General features: G+C 37.7%; 1 protein-coding gene across 1 annotated transcript; it reads right to left on the reverse strand.

Moving 5' to 3' along the window:
- Positions 1 to 3,774: 3,774 nt before the first annotated feature.
- LOC131167053 (probable membrane-associated kinase regulator 4) lies at positions 3,775 to 5,515 on the reverse strand. The gene has a single exon (XM_058125814.1). It carries the CDS (start codon positions 5,124 to 5,126, stop codon positions 4,035 to 4,037), a length of 1,092 nt encoding a protein of 363 aa, XP_057981797.1. The 5' UTR covers positions 5,127 to 5,515; the 3' UTR covers positions 3,775 to 4,034.
- Between the last annotated feature and the right edge of the window lie 10,970 nt (positions 5,516 to 16,485).

Here is a 16,485-nt window from a genome sequence, read left to right on the forward strand (position 1 = left end):
ATTGTAATTCCGCTTCCCGGCTGGAACAGCTTTTACCGAATTGGAAAGATCTAAAAAACTCCATTATTTGCCTGGTCAAGGAATCTGAGAGCCTATAGAAATCAGTGTTCACAGTTTTCTATTTTCAATAAATAATTTAAAAATCATTGCTTTATTATTAATATATATATATATATATATATTTTTTATTTTTCAACATTTGGGTCGAAACATTTTAAAAACAATGAAAGATATTTTTAAAATTTTCTTTTTTGCACAATTGTTTAAAATTTAGGACTGAGTGATTGATATTTTTGTAATCCTGAAACGTAGAAGGAGACCAGCGGGATCCCGTTGTGTCCCTGACAAACACAGTGACCATGGCAGGAGCTAAGATTGTGTCTATCCTGGAGCTCAGATTTTATCCTTTTATGTTACTGTTAAGTAAAAGCACGTTTACTCCAATCATGCTATGCAATGCGGGTATGTGATGACTCGAATCTATGCGATGGTATCTAAGTGGATTCTGTAGTATGGGTCATCGTGGATCTGTGTTGTTAAGTGCTATGCAATATGAGTCTCTGATGATTCAATTGATTGGATTCTACACTATCGATTATCATGGGTTCGTATTGTTAAGTATTTTTCTATTTATTCATACTTTGGTTTTTCTTTTTCTTTTTTTTTTTTACTTTTTGAATGGGACTACTAAATTTTTGCAATATTGGACTCTTTTATTATTCTAAAACAGATTGAAAGATGAATACGTTCTCTAATCATTCATCTACTTACTTGAAAATGAAAACTAAGGGGTAAGTTTTTTATTGCAAGGTGTTATGGTGGAGCATCTGTAGTATTCTTTATAGACCCAATACGATCTCCCTTGTTTTTGAACAAGACATAATGGAAATAAATGATTTCTATGCAAGTGGCTTAGAGAATTGGGCATGGCAATTTTAGCCAGCGACTCTATTATATTCCCACTCTGAAGAAATACACAAAATTGATAGTTGTCTTCGGGAATAAAATTTTAAGGCTGTAAATTTAAAATCAAGTGAATTCAAATATAAATATTTTAGTATGATTTCATATAAAATTTGTCGGAATTTATCCTACTTCAAATTCATCACTCCGACCTATTCCTAAAAAATAAATTAAGACAAATTATATTTGGTTCATGGAATGCATGTGTTTAGCAATACATTAGTTATAATAAATTTGTTACAAATAGTTGTATGCAAAAATTATGTTGTTATCATAAAAGAACTAATAATGTGAAACTTTTTTATAAGTCTATATTAAGAAATAAAAAGAAATAATTTTTCTCAAATTTGATAATAGAAATGATTTGTTTTTCTTTTTACACGTTGAATGAAATAATACAGAATATGCAAAGAGCTTCCATTACCTTTATTCTTGAATTTTTCATTTCATTTCATCTTATCGTAAGGAATAATTATTACGTGAACCAAACTTAGCCTGGAAGTCTCGGATTTGATAAGGTATAGGTAGAGGTTTAGGTTGGTATAGTTGTGGCTTGTGAAAAATCGATTCTATTTTTTGTTTCTAACAAATTATAAAGATACTGCACTATATTTAGAATTTTCAATATTTTCATAGATAGTGCACTCCTATGAAAATCTGAAATTAACCTTTACATTCTTTCATATTAATAAAATTTTAGCATTATCCAGACCATCCAAATAATCTTAAACCACTAACTTCTTTCATAATTCAATAAAATTTTAGTATTATACTTACCACCTAAATATTATAATTGAAAAAATGTGTGGGCGTGCACGTGCGTGTAAAATAATGCCATAAGTAATCACATATTTTTATTTATGTTTTAAAATTTTTAAATGACATAAGATAGTAAAACACAAATTAAAATATTAAAATTACGTTTTAAATAAATTGAATCATTTTTTTGTTTATATCAATGAGAAATTTTAGATTTAATTCTAAAATTCACTAATATATAATTAAATTTTTAACAAGAGTAGTCTTACTTTGTTTTAAACTCGATTAATAAATATTTTGGAGGCTCGTTTATTGAACATGCCAAGCTTAGCATGCTAAGGTTGGCTCAGTTGCAACACTAACCAAAGCAATCAGGCATTGCAACCTCCAAACTGAGATGCTCATCTTTGGTTCAAATTATGTGGTAAGAGTAACTTTGCTGCATCAACTGCATGATTCACCTAAAAATTTTTAACTCTGACAAGCGAAGATGACTTAGATATTTGTCCTTCCCTTGCTTTTTTATGCAATCTTTACGGAGCATCTTGAAAGTTTCTGCAACAATATGACAGCGTTAGGCTGATGCAATAACAGTGATTAAAAAATCCCCAGCAGATATCTTTTCTTCAGCCTGCACTTTCCCTCTCACTGTCTCTCTGTCTGTGTAGACAGCCATGGAAGTTGGGTGGGGAAGGTGTTTCTTGTTATTTGCTTATCAGTACCCCCTTAGTGCTCTACAACATCAAATTAGGTCCATTTACTGCCTGCTTTGAGCTCAAACCCTGTCAAAGATCTGGCTGACAAGTAATCTTAGTTTAAGGTTCAGCACACCCACTTGGGAAATCAACACAAAAGTTCTATTTTTTTTTTTTAAATTATTTTAAAGCAACTCAAAAGGCTACTGTGTTCATAATCCAAGATTCATTTAGTTTATTGAGGTTGTTCTAGGGATTGTTTATTTTTTGCTCAAAGGTGAAATTTACTAACATAATTAACTTATGCAGGCAGGTGTCCTTCAGATGCTCCTAGAAGGAAATCAGGTGGTCTCATAGCCTTTATCATGATTAGTTCTGTTGTATTTCATGATTAAATGGAACATAATGATATTTGTCTTTACCTAAACTACATCGTCGTGCAATTATATATGGTTTATGGGGTTAACCATGTCGGCTTCTCTTGCTGTTGGCTGGTGGGATCTTGAGTTTGCTTTACAGGTAAGCTATCTGAAATTATTAATGGCATATGATGGAAAGAAGATTAGCGAGTCACTGTTTCATGTACTTTTCTTGTCCTTTGCTCAAGATCAAAGGTGAAATGAATTGGGGTAACTTCTAAAATTAGTGGGTTTTTAGGATTGCATGGGAACACTTAGGGTTAAGATACGTAATCATCTACGCAGGAGGGTTATTAATAATTTGTGACTGGAAAAAGATTATTTTTCCCTTTTGAGTTTTTGATCTTCTCCTGTCCATTCAAGATCAATGAGAAAAACAGATTCTTTATTATCAAATGCAATTTTCTAGTTGCACCACATACACAAATATAAATTTGTGGAAGATCAGAATTACTTTCCTTCTTTTCTTCACTGAAAAGTTTGAATGATTATGTTGCTTACTTTTAACTAGTCAGAATATGTCCCACAATTTTTATAAATAGTCAAATTGGATGGACAAGAAAAAGGAAAAAGAATAGAAAGGAAGAAATAGCTACCCACATAAAATTTATTTCAAGTGGGTCAATCAATCAAAGGCTACTGTTGGTTCCTAGTTCTATAGTTGTACAGTACATTAGTACACCTGAAAATCGAAAAAAGATTAAAAAAAAAAAAAAAAACGATGGCCAAGTTCGCTGAAGTGGTTCAGGGGAGAGCGAAAAGGTTTACAGCATTTCATCATCTTGATTCTTGCAAGCTCTTGCTTTTATGCTTTGCTTCATCTAGACTGAGTGACCACATCACAGCAGGGGTTTCAACTTCTAGCGTTGAAATTGTGAGAAAGTTTGTGCCAAGAACATAAATTCAAACAGAGAGTGAACTATAAACTAGTGGATGAGAAATTTGAAAACATCATTTAGCAAATGTTATTGAGTTCTTGATTTGAAGTCTAAAAACTCTAGTTAACATTCAGTAGTGCTTCAAAACAATCTTTTTTAACAAGGAAAAAGAGAGTGGAGGTTCTACATTATTACAAACTTCCGCAGAACGCTCTGGCCTAGGCCAGTGCAGGACTACCACGCCTGGTTTTGAAGAAGAAAACATCATGAACTCATCAAACGTTTATTTCTTCCTCGTTTTTCTTCTCTGTCTTTCTCTCTCAGCCCCGGCAAAGCCCGGGTCTTTCTTGATTCTCACAAATAGCAATCCTGGAAGCTGAGAATGAGCAAAAACCAACTTCACTTGCAGTACTTCCTGAATGGAACAGCTGCTGAGACTTCTTGCAATGGGCAATTGCTCCCTGAATAGAACTCTCAATTTCTGAATTAGCACTGCTGCTTCTCTTGAGAAGCTGTGGCTCGTAAAACCCATTCGAATTGCCCGAGCTTGAAGATGAAGAAGAGCCAGAGGAAGTTGAAGAAGATGAAGAGTTGGTTGTCGAATGGCGTTTGATGGCTGCCGAGAACGACCTCCTATGGTGGCCATCGCTATCTTCACTCATCTTGTCTTTGCCAAAGCTCATGATGAGAGTAGTTGATCTTTGGTATCTGTCCTGGATTTGTCCAAATGGATTTTTCTTACCCACCTTCATGTACTTGTTAAGATACTCTTTTGCCTTTGGAATTGAGCCTTCCTCTACGTTTCTTGCAGCTGCTGTGCAGGACTCGTGCGAGCATCCGGACTTGCTAAACAGAGACTTGAGATAAGCCCGGGAAGCCTTCAGCTTTAGGCCAAGTGAAGACTGTTTGATCAACTTTAGCTTTCTAGTCCAGGACTTTTTGGGGTTGTCACAGATGAAACCGCTCACTTCAGTCGAGTACTCGAAGAAATACTCTTCTGGGTTCAATTCTCTGCTAACTTGGCACGACTCGGAAGGCGAAATATTGCAGGATTCAAAAGGGGTACTGGCTGCAGTGGGTGTGGCAGTGGTAGTGGCTAATGGGGTGCTATAGAAATCTTCAAAGGCATCTGTTTTGCAGTCATAAACAGAGTTGGAGTTCTGCAGGATTTTTTCGACCATTTGTAAGCGAGGTGGGAGGTGAAGAGGAAGGAGCTTTCCTTTGTAGAAGAGTTCATCTGCTGGGGAAGTTGAGGGTTCTCTCTCTAGACAGCCTGAAGACATTTGGAATTCAAATTCTCTGGGGTTTGGAGGAGGGCTTATGGAGTGGCAGAAGAAGTTGGCATGTGAGCTAACTTCCATATCGATGTAGTCTTCATCTGCATAGTCACATGAATGGAGGTTTACAGCCATTGCAGATGCTCACTGTACTGGTAAGAGAAGACTATCTCTCTCTCTCTGGAGTAGCTTATGGAGAGCTGAGCTTTGTGAAAGGTAAGGAAGCGAGGAGCATCATTTAAAAGTGCGGATGATGCCAAAGTAAGAAAAGAAAAAAACTTTTTGGGAAATGTCAGAAATTCGAAGAACATTGAATGCTTCCAAATAAAAAATTCAGAACATTATGGGTGGAGTCTCTCTATTGGCCCGGCACTGACCCCTTCTGTATATTTCGTTTTCCCCAATTTAAAACCTGTGGTTCATTTCTCATCGCTGTTTGCCCTTTTTTCTTGGTGGGAACTGTAGGATTCCTGTCCTGATTCTAAATTTTCAGTTTTCACTTGAAGGAAGAACATAGTGATTATGATTTTTAGAAGGTTTTCCTTTCTACACTAAGTTTGATATCAGTAAAAGTTGTTCATTTGTAGAATTACCATATGCCCTGAAGGGTTACTGATGCAGAACTACCATATGTTGGATTATGACTAAACAGCTTTTAGGTCAAAATCTACATCAGAAGCAACACATATTGCCAACTACCCGATCAAGGAATCAGCACCATTTGGAAATTGAAATGATCTGATTTTAATGGTGGGAAATAATTTGTGTGTATACATATATGCAAACATACACATACACACACACACACACACATATATATATTTATTTATTTTCTTGTATAGCTCATGGCAGCAGTAGTCCAATTCAGTTTAAAGGCTAGATTTTTCAAAATGAAAATGACGAAAACTGTTATTCTTATTTAATGATATGTTCATGGACATTTTTAAATATATATATATAAAGCAACCAACAATGTCCAACACAGTGGTGAGTACATAGATGGAAATAGGAATGCAAGGATTCATGGGTGGGAGCAGATAAATTATTTGGCTGGGTGACAGTGTACCTGACTACTGCCTGAGCGAGAGTAAGGAGATAAGAGTCCCCACCTCTTCCCCTCCTAGAATTCTCCTTTTTTTGCTTCAAATCCATACATACATACTTCCATACCTACATACATATATATATATATATATATATATATACTTATATGTGTATATATATTCACACACACACACACACACACATGGATTCTGCAACACAAACCAGTCCCAAAAGCTATATTTGAATTTGAAAGCAGCTCAATTCTCAAAACCTGGTTTTCTGCACTCTCCCAATATAATAATCCTCCTCCTCTCTGATCTCTGTGCGCCACAACCAATGGTTAACCAAACTAAGAAAATGGTATTATGTAAAATAGAATAATGCTTGGAGATAAAGAATCACTTTACACTTTACCTGGTTTTACTACTTTTACTGGATTCCTGGTTTTTTTTTTTTTTTTTTTTCTTCCTCTTAGTTTTTTAAGTTCTGAAGAAAATCCTGCCCAACTTTTCGTGGGTGTTTCTTTATATAAAGTGAAGGATATGCATGCGCTCTTTCAGTTCATCCTGTCTGCTAAAGTTTGTTAGTTGCTACTCCCTTTGTTTCTCAAAACTGTCTTAAGCTTAACTTATTACCAAAATAAATTAAGAAAAGAGAGAGAGAGAGAGAGAGAGAGAGAGAGAGAGAGAGAGAGAGAGAGAGAGAGAGAGAGAGATGTTGTTGGCCTGACTCTGAACCAACGCATGATCCGACATTTTATGGTGGGGGATAAGAATTATGGGAAGGGTATGCCTGCGAAGCTCGAGAGTTTTGTTAGTCTATCTTCCCTTCTAATGCTTTCAGATTTTACTCCTCCTAGACAGTAACAAAACTAAGATGCTGCTTCCAAAACCAAGACCCATCCATAGCTGTTATTTTTTTTTTTCTTATAAATGTAAGAAAGCACAGCTACTCCAACTCCTGCAAGTGCCTCATTTATATCATATGGTTCTCAAATGCCAAATTGAACTGCTCGTCATAACATGCCGTCTTTCTCCTATACCTGCACATTTCAAGCATTTGAAATGTACTTTATTTGGATGTTCAAAGTCAAATTTATGTTCAAGCAGAAAGGCATGCTCTTTTTTAGCTAGTCCAGAGAATGGATATCCCAAACTAATAATAACTCGTAACATGTAAATCCATTTTAGATGAAACTGATGCCAGACCACACTGCACTAATTTGGAAAACGTATTTCTGCATTTACCACTCCAGGTGTTATTTGATAACCAAACACCTCCTTGCAGGAACTACCATAAAACTATAGATGCAGGTTTTCCAAAATGAAGGATTTAAAATTACAGAAGGGGGGGGGGGGGGGGGGGAGGGGGGGGGGGGTCAACCGAACAGCAAATAGCAAAGCAAAAATTACTTTCCTTACTTCAGCCCACATTTATTTCCTTATATTTCAATTCATTATCTTGTACACTTGGCTTGACAGATTATAATTTACTTGTATAGGACTAGAATCATGCTAGATCTTATTTACTTTCCATGTCTAACATTCTTGTAAAGTCTATATATAATATACAAAACTCAAGGCCAATTCATTTGGTCATTCACAAAATATTTGACATGGTATCAGAGCCAGTCCACTGCTAGATTTTTTTTCCCTTAGATTTTTTGTCTTCTCGGTTTTGTGGTTGTTGTGGTTTTGTTTTCTCTTCTGGAATTTTCCTCTGTTCTTTCAGCATTTCTATGGCTGCGTGGCTCTTGGCATAGCAGGTTTTTGGGTTGCCTGTTTGTGACTTTCGGCAAGCAGGCACAGTAGGTTTCTGGTTTGCCACTTATTTCTCCAGTTTCTGTTGTTTGTGACTCTCGGCAAGCAGGCGCAACAGGTTTCTAGTTTGCCACTTATTTCTCCAGTTTCTATTGCTGTTTGTGACTCTCGGCAAGTAGGAAACAGCTTTCTGTTGCTGTTTCTGGCACTTATCTTCTCGTCACAGTAGGTTTTTGGTTTAAAATTTAATTTTTAGTGTAGTTTTTTGGTTCAATATTTAATTTTTTAGTGCAGGGAGGTTGTTCTTGGTTTTTCTTTGTACCTACATCGTTTATTTTGGGCTTCGAGATTTTCTAGTGGTCTGTATGTTCTTTCGCAACAGTCTGTTTTTCTTTTCTTTTTTGGCTTCTCGATTTTCTGCATTATTTAGAATGGACTCCGCACTTGTATGTGCCAAGTTTACAGGCAACAATTATTCTACGTGGGCTTCTCAATTTGAACTTTTCCCGAAGGGAAAAGATCTTTGGGGTCATATTGATGGCACTGATTTTGCACTCAATCTTGATAAATCCAAGGAGTTTGCAGCTTGTTCTCCATGGATTGTGCTTGATGTTCGGATTATGTCTTGACTTCTTGGCTCAGTTGAGCCACATATTGTTCCCAAGTTGCCATGTTTCAACATGACAATCATTCCATCCAAGACTATTATTCGGAGTTTCTGACTCTTTGGAATGAATATTCTGATTTGATTACTGCGGATGTTCCTTTGGTTTCTCTTCCCATTATTCAACATCTTAACAAGACTAGTCGTTGTGATAAGTTTCTTATGAAACTCCGCCCTGATTATGAATCTGTTCACTCGTCTCTGCTAAATCGCTCTCATGTTCCTTCTCTGGACGTTTGTTTTGGTGAGTTACTTCGTGAAGGACAATGACTTAGTACTTAAGTTACTTTGGCACAATCTCGTGGTAGTTCCGAGTTTGTCCTTGTGACTTATGCTGCTCAATGACGAGGACCGCTTACGCATTCTAGCACTTTGCAGTGTTTTTGCTGCAAAGAATTTGGACATATCGTTGCTAATTGTTCCAAGAAATTATGCTTTTATTGTAAGAAGAAGGGTCACTTTATCAGAGAATGTCGTATCAGCCCACAGAATCGTCAGGCCTAGGAATTCCAAACTTCTGTTAGTGTACCCCCCCCCCCCCCCCACAGTGGCTTTTGCGGTCCCTGGCTCTTCTTCAAGTGCCTTCTCCAGCAAATTATTACACGCTCGAAATGGTGCAACAAATGTTAATTTCGGTATTATCAGTAACAGGGCTCTAAGGTAACAGTTATACTAATCTCTGGTATGTCGACTCGGGTGCCTCTAATCACATGATGAATAATGTAGAAACCTGAACCCAGAAAATAAAAGAAAATAAATAAAAGAAGAGAGAAATAAGGAAAAAGAAAAGAAAAAGAAGAAATTGGTTTGGCAGGACCCAAACCGCTGAAGATTACAGTCAACTGCCAAACCATCGAAAATTTTGTTAGTGCGGGGAAAACCATCGATGGTTTTCCTGCGGGTAAGCTTACTTAAGCAGTAAGTAAGGTGTTTTGAAAACATAAGTTTTATTTCCTCTCTCTCTCTAAAGTAACTTTTGGGACTCTCTCTCTCTTTACTCTCAGTCTCTCGCGGCTCTCTCTCTCTTCCGTAGGCTCACCTGAAGCCCGTGTTTACTCTCCAATCATCTCTCCCTCCTCTCTCGGCTTGCCGGTTCGTTTTCGGCAGCAGGATCGAAAAGCTAGGGTTTTCCATTTTTTGAACAAAATTAGTTTCTTTTTCAGAAACAAGTAAGGGAATTAAGTTACGTCAAACTTTTATCAAAATTGAACCGTTTAAATTATGTTATATGTAGGTATAGTTATGATTTCAATTGTTTTCCAAAATCTAACCGTTCGAAAATGGACTTTATAGATATGGGGTATATTATATGGTATGTTGAATAAATTAAAAGGTGAAAAGCTTGGTTTTACCTTACAAACTAAATATACTACGAGGTATGCCTTGGTTGTTTATTTAATTATGTTCAAATACGGAAATCGTGCTGCAGGTGAATAATCTATATGATTTATTGTATAACCGAATCTGAGTATGGTTGTGAGAATATATCGTAGAATGGTGATGTACACTGGTTGTGAAAATACTGTAATTGTTTGTGAAAATACTGCAATTGTTTGTGTAAAATGTAGGGTTTTAATTGATGGCTGAGAGCTGGGTTTTATATGACGGCTAAGAGCCAAGTGGTTATATAGTGGCTATTTGCCGGATTTTGATGTGACAGTTGTATGCCGGGATGGTGCCAATAGAACAATGGAAATTTTGCATCATGTGCCGGCTGGTAAAAGTGGGCAGGATATATTCGTCTGGAAGCCTGCCCCTGATGGTAATTTCTTTACAAAAACGACCTGGGATGCAGTGAGGAGCAGAAGTGATAATTTTGTGTGGAATGACTGGTTTTGACATTCTTCATTGCCCAGAAGAATCTCAATGTGCTTATGGAAAGCCTAGTTCAAATGTTTGGTTGTAGATGATAAAATTTAGGCCAAAAGAATACTGATGGCTTCGGTATGTGATTGTTGTGTGCAGAGAAGTTAGGAAAACATTGATCATATTCTTTCTTTAGGCGAGATAGCTTTAGAGGTTTGGCATCGAGTTAGTGTGGTGTTGGGGATTTCTTTATAACGATTCCTTCCCTGGAAAAACAGAATGACAAATTGGTTCCACTATGCTCGAAAATCGTCTGTTAAAGGTATTTTAATCGAGTTGATTTTGTGTTTGATTACGTGGTGCCTCGGGAATTGAAGATGTAAAGCGAGATTGGAATGAGTTTATCAAAGTGCGGATCAAATGTGGAGAAAAGTTCGATAGTGGGTTAGTTTTATAGCTGAGAGCACCAATTCTTTTAAAAAATTGAAGAAGTCGGACATTACAATTTTGGAAGAGCTTCAAATTAAGCATCAAGGAGTTTGCGCCAGGCCTGGGAAAAATTATTTCCTAGGTTAAATCTCCAGCAAGGTGGATAAAACTTAATTGTGATGGGAGCTGTAGAGGCAATCCGGGTACTTCAAGAGGTGGAGGAATTATTCAGGATTGTCATGGCATGGCGAAAGTGGCTTTTTCAAGATATTTTGACAATGGTACGAACAATAGTGCAAAATTAAAAACAATCTGGGAAGGAATTTTTTTGTATAAACGACTGCATTAATGTGATTATTGAAAATGACTCGCGAATTGTAGTATATTGGCTTCGGAAAGGTAGATGTACTATGCGGTATCTTTAAGATTTTTGGGAGGAGCTCGTAGTGAAGCTAGAAGGAGTGAACTTCATGGTGATACATCAATACATGGAAGGTAATAGTGTGGTTGATTTTCTTGCTAAAGAATGAGAAATGGGGAACAATGTAATTTATGAAGAACAACATCTTTTACCATGTTATCTGAAAGGTATACTTCGGATGGAGAGGTTGGGTCTCACTTCTGTTCGTTGTTAGTTCAAATCTCAAGTTGTGTTTGGTGGATTGTGATTTGCTTAAGGTTTTTTTCGTGTTTTTATCTAGGCCTTTGTCTTAGTTAGCATTGTTTAGATTTGTTGTCATGATTTGGTTGGTTGTTGGTGTTGTTTTTGGGAGGGTTTTATTTTATTTATCTGTAATCTCCTTTTTGTTTATCTTGTAACCACGATATTCCTCTGCCAAAAGTGAGGGCATATTAATAAATAATAAGAGGTGTCACCCTCTTTTAGTAAAAAAAAAAAAGTGTTTTATACGAAATGAGATTTATACTACAGTTTTCATTACTTAAATTGCATGATATGGTTTAAGAACCTTGGGGACCAGTTGTATTGTGAGCACAGTACCGTTGCTAGGGAATTATTTGGCCAAGTGCACCCACACTATAGTGGAAGTGCAAGGGGGTTTCAGCCGATTGACCTGCGAAGAGTTGTTGTACCTTCCCTGGGGTCCGAACCAGGAAGTGGTAAGGCAATCGGACTTACAATTGAGCTTGCGAATGCCTACAGACATACTTGCATATGGTTATTTTGAGTTAGTTTGGGTTTATCACTCAAGCTAGGTCCAGCCTTTGGGCCGCACAACTCGTCATGAGGGTTAAGCATGTCGTATAGTCCCAGGGAGTGTCTTTTATGCTCATATGTTAATTTATGTAAATGTTATTTATTCATTGAACTAGTTTATACTGTGAAAGCAAATGCATATTTCCAACTGGAAAGGTGTGATTACATGTATGTGAATTAAAATGCATGAATGTTTATGGTGAAGTAAAACTCTTCGCCCGAGGGTTGAGTAAGGTGAGTGCCTTGATAAGTATTAATTGTAACCTCACCTAAGTTAAAAGGGCAAGGTTACAAATGATATCAGAGCAAATGGGCGTTACATGTATAGGCGTATAATCTCCTTTATCCTCGAGAACTCTCGCTCATAAATGTTTATGTCTGTGTGAGTATAATCTGCACGTGTCTTCTGAATTGATGTTGATTAACAAATAGCTGTATTTTGTTTACACTAAAACTCATATTGGTCACACCATGATATTAACTTAATCTATCTTACTAAGAGGTGTCTCACCCCAATATGCAAATCATCTTTTTCAGGATCATTTCTAGATCGAGCTTAGTGAGCTATAGGAGGGTGATATGTAACGACTCGAGTAATAATGGTACTTAAATAATAAAGAGGGAGGGAAATGGAATCAGTAACAAAAGGAGGCAGCCGACTTCGTCGACGAACACAGGGGCTTCGTCGACGAGGGTTCTTCTGGACCTCATCAACGAGGTCCCGTCTTTGTCGACGAGAAGATATCGAGAAGGGTTTTTGGGACAAACTGAAATTCGTTGATGAAGAAGGAAGTTCATCGACGAAATTATTGAAGGACTCGTAGACGAGGTGACGTGGCTCGTCGACAAATCCCGCAATATAACTAGTGCTTAAACTCAGTTTTACGCAGAATTTCAGCGCCGCTCTTCTCTCTCTCTCTCTCTCTCTCTCTCTCTCTCTTACGGCTTCTCCCTCTTCTCTCTTCAATTTTGGCCACGTCAGTCGCCCGATCGACGATCTGAGGCCACCACAATGCTCCTGGCGGAGTTCTCTCCAAGTCTACCGGAGTGGATTGTCGGTGGAACGAAGTTGGGATTCATCCCAAATCCAGGGTAAGGTTTTTTATTCAGAATTTGAGTTTTCAGCAGTTGTAAGAAATGTAATAGATGTAGAAATAATAATGTTTTGTTCTGGGATTTATGGTTTTTAGGATATTGAGTGGAGAACCCTACGGGTGTTGGACCCGTTATAGTAGGAGATTTTTAGTAGGAAACAAGTAAGAGAAATATGTTATGCTAGGTTATTTGAGTATGATTTCAGTATAAAATTATAAATGTTCTACCAAAGTACTATTCACAGTAGAGATTTATATAGTTTATCAAGTATGATTAATATGTTTTAGAATTACTATGTGGCCTGAGAATATAGATATAGTACAGAAATATGTTTTACAGTATTTTCCTGTGTTATGTTTTATAAAATATACAAATAGTGAATATATTTTACAGCAATTACAGAAATACCATGATTATACAGTTTTACAGTACCATGACATATAGATTTACATTTAATTACAGAAACACAGTTGATATAGATACAGTTTTCTACAGCGTCATGGTTTATACAGTTATTACAAAATCATGGTAAAACAGATAGTTGTATATAGAGATGTATTATATAGTATCAGACCCTATTGGACCATACAGTTTACAGAGTACGGTACCGTAACTACATACAGTTTATAGAGTGCAACCACCTATTCAGATAATACGTGGTATAAAGGTCGATCGCATAGAGCCCACGAGTGGACAGGCTCCCTATGGAGTATAGTGATTTATTTCTGGTTGGCCAGCCAGGGTAAATCCCGCCTACGGGCCGCACAACCCTGTCATAAGGGATTAAATCATGACACAAGGTTATCCACAGGGAAGTTTACAGTTATTACTATGTTTATACAGATTTACAGAAACAGAAAATATATATATTAGTAGTATTTTGAGTAAAAACCTAAAGTACAGAAATGTTAAACAACAGGTAAAAGATGAAGATTTATATTATTGGTATTGTACTTTATAGATTCAGTGATACATGACTATATAGTAATAGATTTTCACGGTATTGTAACTCATTTGCCACATACTAGCAATAGTATATTTTATCTTACTAAGCGTTGGCTCATCCCAATTACTTTAACATTTTTCAGGTGATCCAGGTAGGCGAGCAGATCAGGCTCGCAGATAGAGGGGTCTCGGTATTGCCCTGACAGTAGTGTGAGTATTTTTGGGAGTATTTTTGTATAACCCTAACCAGTTGAGGGTATTGTGAAAAACAGACATATATGTATATTTTGAGAAATACTTTAGCGCTCTGGTATTGTACATAACTACGTATGATTATATTTATTTGATTTCTGCTTGTTGCTGCTTAGGTTGATGATTGGGTTTAATCCAATGTGGTATTAGAGCATTTTAAATGTTATAGTATAAAAAATAAAGAATAAAAACCAGTTAAATTACAGGTCGTTACATGATAGGTAGTTTTTGTGAGTGTTTGTAAGAACTCTAATGTATTTAAGTTATGTCTGAAGTTCCTGGATGTGTAATATGGTTGCATGGACTGAAATAGTTCACCTTCATTTTCTAGTTGTAATAAGGATATTTGGAGACCACTGTGTTATGATGGTAGTGAGAACTCTAGTAATGTATATAGAGGATGTTTCATTTATTTTCATTGCTTTTATTTAATGATTATGGTATCAAGAATACAGATGTTACTAAAGTAGCATCCCGAGCCCCACGTGGCGAGTCAAGGCGTTACAGGTGGTATCAGAGCCTAGGTTCTCAAGGTTCTGCAGACTTTGATAGTTGATGATTACCTGAGTATAGGTTGAGATGAGATAAGGATAAGAGTGGGTAGGTTAGGTTGGGTTTTGGTCTAGAAACTTGGAGGCCGAGATCCTTTGACGGTCTTCTGTGTTTTTCCTAGAATGGCGATTTTAGGAAAACCTTGGTAAATCCATCAATGGTTTCATTTCGGGGTGGAGAGACTGAAACTTGGGAACTTAAGCGGGACCGTTAGGTCGGGTGAGTATGTGTTTAGTTCCGGTGTGGTGATTATTGGTCGATACTTGAATCTAACTAAGTTTATCTGAGCAAGAGAGGGTAGTATGGTTTGCAGGAGGCAAACCGTCGACGATTTTCTTCAAAAGAGGCTCTCTATAATTCAGGTTTTCCATCTACGATTTTGGGACTCTCAATAAAAAACCATCGACGATTTTGTGGCAGGATTGTGAGGATGAACCTTAAACTGAGAACTCATATAATATATTGATTTCTTTGTTCAATACTTACATCAATCATGATAAATGTGAAATTTCTAAGTCGGATTGTATCTTATCTTCAGGATAGATTTTAGGGAAAAGGACATTGATGCCAGAGCGGATAATCACATGGAGACTTCCAATGAGGAGGATGTCGATGCCTCGACAGTGCTGCAAGGTTAGGAAGGAGATATGAAGGGACTTCAGAGAGCAAAATCAGCCACCGATTGATTGGGGCTGCACATTTGAGCAGTTCACCCGGATGAGTCCACCGGCATTTGCAAGAGGAGCAAACCCGATTGTAGTTGAAGATTAGGTTCAGGAGATAGAGGAATTGCTGGGTGTACTGCAGTGCACGAAGGAGCAGAAGGTGTGGTATGCTACTTTTAAATTAGTGGGGGAAGTAAAAAGGTGGTGGAGAGCGGTAAAACTAGTGGAGGAACAGCGGCCAGGACCTGCAGTTATTACTTGGAGCCATTTTAGGGAAGTTTTATTTGACAGGTACTTCCTTGCTACTACCTAGGAGGTGAAGGCGGAGGAATTCCTGAATCTGACTTAGGGGCCCTTGACCATACAGCAATATGCGGCCAAGGTTGTGGAGCTTTCTCGCTTTTCCCCATACATGATCCTATACGAGTAGAAGAAGGCCTAGAGGTTAGATAAAGGTTTTGAGGCAGGGAATACGCGCACAAGTGGTGGCATTGTTAGCTCAGAGTAATTCTAAGTTGGTGGACAAGGCCATGGCAGTTGAGGCTAGTATTCAGGAGGGTGAAGGGATAGCGAACCAGAGGAAGAGGCTCTTACCTCGAGGATTTCAAACCAGCACTAGCCAGAGTTCATGGAAGAGGCCTGGGAATTTCATGGGTGAGCGACAAGAGATGGGATATCGAGCCAATCAAGGGGAATCATCACATTCTACCTGTCTCAGATGCCATCAAAGGCATTGGGGCGAGTGCAGGGGTGGACCAGCTAGCTGTTTTCGGTGCGGTAGGGTAGGACATATGGCGTGGGACTGCTGCACGACATTGAATTACGCTCCTCCACAGCATCAGTGTCGAGGAGGTAACCAAGCGCCCTAAGGTGGTCACCAAAGGGGCACCGCCCAGACGCGGTTGTACTCGCTTACGCAGGGAGACGCGGAGAACGCCGATGGCGTGGTGACAAATACAATTTCCATTTTTTCAAATAATGGTGTAGTGTTGTTTGACTCAGGTGCGACGCACTCCTTCATATCTTGGGGATTGGTTAAATTATGCGAGGGTAGAAACACAGTTGT

This window comes from Malania oleifera, chromosome 10, assembly GCF_029873635.1.
Source record: "Malania oleifera isolate guangnan ecotype guangnan chromosome 10, ASM2987363v1, whole genome shotgun sequence".
NCBI lineage: Eukaryota > Viridiplantae > Streptophyta > Magnoliopsida > Santalales > Ximeniaceae > Malania > Malania oleifera.

Excerpts from the sequence above, each read along its gene's own strand:
- LOC131167053 (XM_058125814.1), bottom strand. The coding sequence starts at position 5,126 with ATGGCTGTAAACCTCCATTCATGTGACTATGCAGATGAAGACTACATC.